Source organism: Diceros bicornis, chromosome 21, assembly GCF_020826845.1.
Source record: "Diceros bicornis minor isolate mBicDic1 chromosome 21, mDicBic1.mat.cur, whole genome shotgun sequence".
Classification (NCBI taxonomy): Eukaryota; Metazoa; Chordata; class Mammalia; order Perissodactyla; family Rhinocerotidae; genus Diceros; species Diceros bicornis.
This window is the reverse complement of record NC_080760.1, coordinates 19,462,199-19,468,198: the sequence shown is the minus strand read 5'-3', so window position 1 is coordinate 19,468,198 and position 6,000 is coordinate 19,462,199. Positions and strand designations below refer to the sequence as shown.

The following is a 6,000-nucleotide window of genomic DNA, read 5'->3' as shown; positions in this document are numbered from 1 at the left end:
GGCGGAAGGGAGGAAGGGAGGGGCCGCGCGCCCAGGTCGGCCGGCTCGGTGGAGGGGAGCGGCGGGATGGGAGGCAGCGCGCCACACCGCCCCTCCCTCACCGTCTGACCGCGCCCTCGCCCCCACCCCAAGTGCTGATCACAATGCCCAGACCGCGGAGCTCCTCTCGTAACGCATCCTCCCGACCGCCCTGCGGGCAGTTACCACCGGGAAGCACGGAGGGCGGGGCGGTCCGGGGCGCGAGGCGGGGGCGGGGGGAATGTGAAAGGTCCCGGATGTTGCTAAACCGGAGCCCCTTCTAGAGGGAGTGACTGGCGCAGGCGCAGAAGGAGAGCACGGAGAGCTACGGTGGGGGTGGGGAGAAATTTCTTTCTTGCTGGTTTCAAGGAAGAGGGAGACGACGGAGGTTGCGAGGGACCCGAGGGGAAGGCGAGGTGGGGCGGTGGTGGTGGTGGCGTGGGAAAGGAGCTTCCTGTCCAGGCGCACTCGGGGTAAGAGTAGAGGAACTGGAAGCTCAGCGGGGTGGAGAGGAGGGTCGGTAGCGGGAGAGGCTGCGCGCTCCTCCGCTTGCCCTCTAGCGCGGGCGGGCAGGACGCGCGCGCTGGGGAGCGGCCGTTGCGCTGGGCCCCCAGAGCTGTGGGCACCAATCAACGGTTGCCATAGCAGCGTTTGACGTCATCGTGCGTGTGGTGCCCCTGCTGCCGGGGCTGGTGATTGGAGGAAACCCCGTGTCTGCGGAGCGGCTGTAGCCTGTGAGCAGCGAGATCCAGGGACAGAGTCTCAGCCTCGCCGCTGCCGCCGCCGCCGCCCAGAGCCTGCTGAGCCCCGTCCGTCCGCCGCCACCCACTCCGGACACAGGTAAGGGAGCCGGCCACCGCCGCCTCGCCCCGCTCCTTCCTGTCTCCAGCCAGCCTTCGAGAGCGCGGGCGCCGGCCCCGCTCCACGTCCCCTCGGCCCCGCTCGCCCGGCCGTAGCGGCGCTGGGCCGAGGCGGAGTCTCCTCAGGCGGAGACGGGCGGCGGCCTCTCTTCCGCTGGGTTCGGGCGGGCGGCTCGCGGCCGCCTCGGGCTACCTGCTTCCGGACCGACGCCCCGGCCCCCAGCAGCGCCCGTCCCCGGTTCCCGTCCCCGGGGTGGAGAGGGCGCCCACGCGCCGGGTCCCCGGGGACCCGCCCGGCCGCCAGCTCCCGGGGGTGGCCGAGGCGCCTTTGGCCGCGATCCGTCCCCGCCCTCGTCTCCGCGCCCCCAGAGCCCCCTCCTCCTGGCCGCCTGCTCCCCGCTTCCGCCCGAGATAATGACTCGGCGGCTGCGGGCATTGCAGTGGCGCAGGTGAGGCCGCCCCCTCCGCGGTCCCCCGCCCGCCTCCCCTCCCCCGGCCTCTCCCGCCCGCCCCTCGGCGCAGCCTCCGCGCCCCGCGCTGCGGCGGCACCCAGCCCTCCCCCACCCGGCGGCGGCGGCGGCGGGAAGAGCGCCGCGCCCGGGCCCCGCGCCGAGGCCGGCCTAGAGGCGCCCGGCAGGTAGAGCAGGGCGAGGCCGCCCTGGGGCGCAAGGGGGAGCCGGCTCCGGGCGGGGCTCCCGGGACCTGGAGCCGAATTTCCTGGGTTTCGCGGTGGGGGATGGGGCTGGCCTCTTTCTCCTGTTGAATGGGGGCCCAGGCAGGGGGAGAGAAGAGGATAGGGAGGACGGGGGCCGGCTTTTCTCGCTCGCCCGCCGGGTGGGCCAGCCCCGGAGGGGCCCTGCGCTCGGCCTGAGCCGCGGCCCCCCTCTGCGGGGCGGGTAAGCCGGAGCGGAACAGCCGGCGGCGGCCCGGCTCGGCTGGGTGTGGTCTCGCCCCCTCCCCCGCCTGCTGCAGCTGTCGGCTCCTTCCAGACTAAATGGGCAGCGGCGGGGTCCGGCGGCGGCGGAGACGCCGGTGGAGAGTGGGGTGTGTCGCGCCCGGTCGGTCGTGGTTCCGCATCTGCGGGCGGCGCTGGCGTCTCTTTCCCCGGGGCGGGCGCCCCACCCCCCCGCGCCACCCCGGCGCGGGCGGGGGCGCGGGCGCTGCTCCTCCCTCTCGCTCTGGTGGGGGAATTAACTCTCAGCAGTAGGTTGGGCTCCTTGACACAGATCCGCCATGACAAAGAGGGAGAGTCGGGGACTTGTGCGGAGGCACAAGCTTGGGCGGAGCCAAGTGGGGGGGCTGCCAATAGCGCGGACGGAAGATTTGCACTTTCAAGTCACCGTCTGCCGGTTTTCGTTTCACCCAATTCGACGTCTGACGTCGGTTAAGGGTTAAATGGGTGCGGCGAGTCCTCTCCGCAGTATAGAGGCGAGGCCTTGGAGCGCTAGTTATTCTGTGAGAAACCTAATCCACTTCCCCTTGTACTCGAGGGGTTGGGGAGAGAAACCTTTGTACTGGTTTTAGATAATTTTTCGTTAGAAGCAACATTAGTCTGAGAGCGTTTTTGAGTTCTTAGGGGAAAAATTAGTGATTTCGAGAGCCGGGGAGCGATATGCGATCACAAATTTAAATAGTTTTCGCATTGAAATGATCTGCCTTGCATCCACGCTAGCTGATTACTTGTTTAAATACTGGGGACCTGTTCTGTTCGGGGTTTTGTTTTTTATTTTTTAATGTATTGTGGGATTTTCATGGGAGGGTAAAGGATATGATATTGGGGAGTCAATTGCCATAGTGAGTGACAGTGGCTTTTCTGTTCACTTGTTAATAGTGCATTTCAGGCTGTACATTTTTCTTTAAAATCGTTTATTCTGTGGGATCACTGTATGGTTTAATATCTTTGCTGTTTTAGTACCTTTCCAAAGTATCTATAAGGAAAAGTATAACGGGTAAATTGAAAAGTCTAGGGAGCTTTAAAATGGGAGGAGGAGAATTAGGTGGGAAGTCATGGTAAGGCCAGCTTGAGTACTAATATATTCAATTAAATTTTGACTACTAGGAACAAAATGTAGGAATTCTACATTTAAACTGGAATAATGACATCAGAAACTCTGGTCACACTGAAAGCACTTAATGTGTACATTTTAGTGCTCACAGATAGTAAGAGTTGAAGTTCCAGAACTCATGGATATATTTTTAAGCGTGTGTGCATGTAACAAGGTACAGTTAAAGAAGCCTTTGGGTCAGATAGATATTGATCCTTGGTGGTTTATATTTGAAATATTTTAAAACAAGCAATTTGGTAATTTTCTGAGAAGATTGTCGTGCTATGATCCGCTGGCAAATGTTGCAGAGATCGGTGGATTTGGGGTAGGGGGTAATACCAAATAAAATTTAAACGCTCCTGACAAGAGTAGGTATTATAAAAGTAAAAAGACATGAATTACATTAAACAGACAAATCATGATTCTGGACTTATGATAGAAATTGTAATATTCTTCGTAGGCAGTGTTTTCACTAAAGAAAAGCTGCTTAATTTTGGATTACTTAGTGATATTGGAAACTGGAGTTGAGCTTTTGGCCAAGATAAGTGTTGGTTTTTAAGGCAGCCTCTTGACCAAATGTGCTTTGACCTTATGTGAAATGAGGTAATGCAATTTTAGTTTTGCTAAACTGATGTTAATGGCTTTAAATTTACCCTCTGCATGTTGAGTATGCCAATTTTTCTAGTCTATTCTGATCATCTTTTTGTGAACTGCATTAAATTTCTCATGTGAAGAATCTTCCATTGGCAATCAGATTTGAGGTGTTATTATAGCTTATTTACAAAAGGTATAATTTTGAGTCTTTTGTTGGAAAAAAATATCTAAATGCTACTTTTTTCTCCTGCAGAACATCCAGTCATGGATAAAAATGAGCTGGTGCAGAAGGCCAAACTGGCCGAGCAGGCTGAGCGATATGATGACATGGCAGCCTGCATGAAGTCTGTAACTGAGCAAGGAGCTGAATTATCCAATGAGGAGAGGAATCTTCTCTCAGTTGCTTATAAAAATGTTGTAGGAGCCCGTAGGTCATCTTGGAGGGTCGTTTCAAGTATTGAGCAAAAGACAGAAGGTGCTGAGAAAAAACAGCAGATGGCTCGAGAATACAGAGAGAAAATTGAGACTGAGCTAAGAGATATCTGCAATGATGTACTGGTGAGAATCATTTGGTGTAGCTTTACTATACTATAAAGTTCCTATCATGAATATCAGTTATATTACTCTCAATTTCTTTTTTTGGTTATTCTTTTCCTTATAAAAATTGTTCTATGTTTTGAAATCTTCAGAGTGTCATTCTTTAAAGATGTTAAAACAATTATAGTTAAGTTTGTATAAAGTAAATGCAATAATGATTATCAGTCAGTTCAAATAGACTGGAAAATAGACTGTGGTAGTGTATTTTGTACTAATTGAAAAGACAAACTAATAGTATTACCGTTTCAGTTATAGTCAGAATTCTTGTGGTTCTAGAGCTGGTTCTTTTAAATGTAGATATACGGATACAGGAATTTTACGTATCTTTTTATGTAAGAGAGATGTAATGGGAGACTGACTCATTGTGGATATGGTACCCTCCCCTCAATTAGCCACTATGTTAATGTAATGAGTCAGCCATGCAGAAAATTCTGCCTTGACAGTTGCTTTTACTTCTTCCTGCGTTTAAGTGTTGGAAGTCAACTTTGAAAACTGACAACCACAATAAAAGGTTATGAGTACCTCGAGCTTGATTTTCCAGGTTCAGTCAAGAAATATTTTAAGTATTCAGTACCTACTGTATTGAAGCACTGTTTCTCTAAAAAGCTTAAAAGATTTGAACATTACATTTTGGTTAATTTTAATTTGTTTTCTTACAAATGATGGCTTTCTGATTCAGAAATGTGTAAATCTGAGGATAAATTGGTAAAAGATGCAGCCATTTAGCCTATAATATCCCGTATACATTAATACTTTCCCTTTTTAATGAACCAGGAGTTTTTGGAATAATATTTAAAGTGATTTTACTAAATGATTACTCATATCATAGGACTTCAGGTTGCACATTGGGTGTCAGTACGGGAAGGCATATAGAAAGATACAATATCCCAGTTTCTCTGGACGGGTTACTGAGTCTGGGACTCAGTATGGAAATCCAGGTGCCCTAGTTATTATTTGAACCTTGTTCCTAGAGGAACTACTATAATGAGCAATATAGGATTATTTCTGATGTGTGGGTTTGGGGTTTCCGTTAAAGATGTAGTGGTGTTATGATTCCTTTACACTAGTCTTTACCAGTGGAATGGCTTCAGTTCCTAAATTATGAATACTTGCTTTCAACTGGTATTTTCTTGAGGCTATCTTTTTAAAGAACAATGATATTTTTTAATTTAAGTAACTCGAGCTCACAAGGTCTTCTCATGTGGTGTCTGTCTTGGGTGGTTTTGTTTGTTTCTTTGGCTTTTTTTTGGGTTGCTTATTTGAAATCTTCACGTGGATAGCTATCATTTATTTCTAAGATGAGAAAGGAGTCCTCTGCTTTTGTTGAGGCTAAGTGACAAATGCTTATCTTGTGGTTTGCCAAGGTAATAAGAATATTTAAAATTTGAAAATATCATTTTCTGTAATAAAAAATGTATTGAGTTTTTCCCCCCTTGGTCTCTTTAATGGTTAGTATTTGTACGTGTTATTGAATTTTGTTTACTCTGGTGTTTTTCCCCCAATTGTTACACCTGACAGATAAAATTTTTATTTTGGTTTCAAAGAGTTTGTTACAAATTATAATTTCCCTTAAGACGAAAGTCAATTTTAGGAATAAAAGGGGATGTGGTAACATTTATCCTCTACTGAATTGCAAATACAAGCTTATTTGCGATTCCAGGTAGGTATTTGCATGTTTTCCACACGCTAAGTATAAAAGTTCCCGTTATTGTGAGGATTTTCTTAGGAAAAGACTCTAACGGTTTTAACTTTGTTTCCCTTTGGTTACTGTATCAAGAATAAAAAATTAATGCATAAGATCAGTGGATGAAAATAACTAGATTAATCTACATACCTTCTCTTTCTTGATGTGATTATTAAGGGAGTTAATCTATGTTGTTAAGGAG

The 6,000-nt window shown here is 49.6% G+C and overlaps 1 protein-coding gene across 1 annotated transcript in view; it reads left to right on the top strand.

Moving 5' to 3' along the window:
* The first annotated feature begins 626 nt into the window (after window positions 1-626).
* The window catches only part of YWHAZ (tyrosine 3-monooxygenase/tryptophan 5-monooxygenase activation protein zeta), a 39,136-nt gene continuing 33,762 nt past the window's right edge, over window positions 627-6,000 (top strand). The window contains exons 1-2 of the mRNA XM_058564725.1: window positions 627-858; window positions 3,771-4,075. Coding sequence (XP_058420708.1) covers window positions 3,782-4,075 — 294 coding nt within the window. The 5' untranslated portion in view covers window positions 627-858; window positions 3,771-3,781. The remainder of the gene's footprint in view (window positions 859-3,770; window positions 4,076-6,000) is intronic.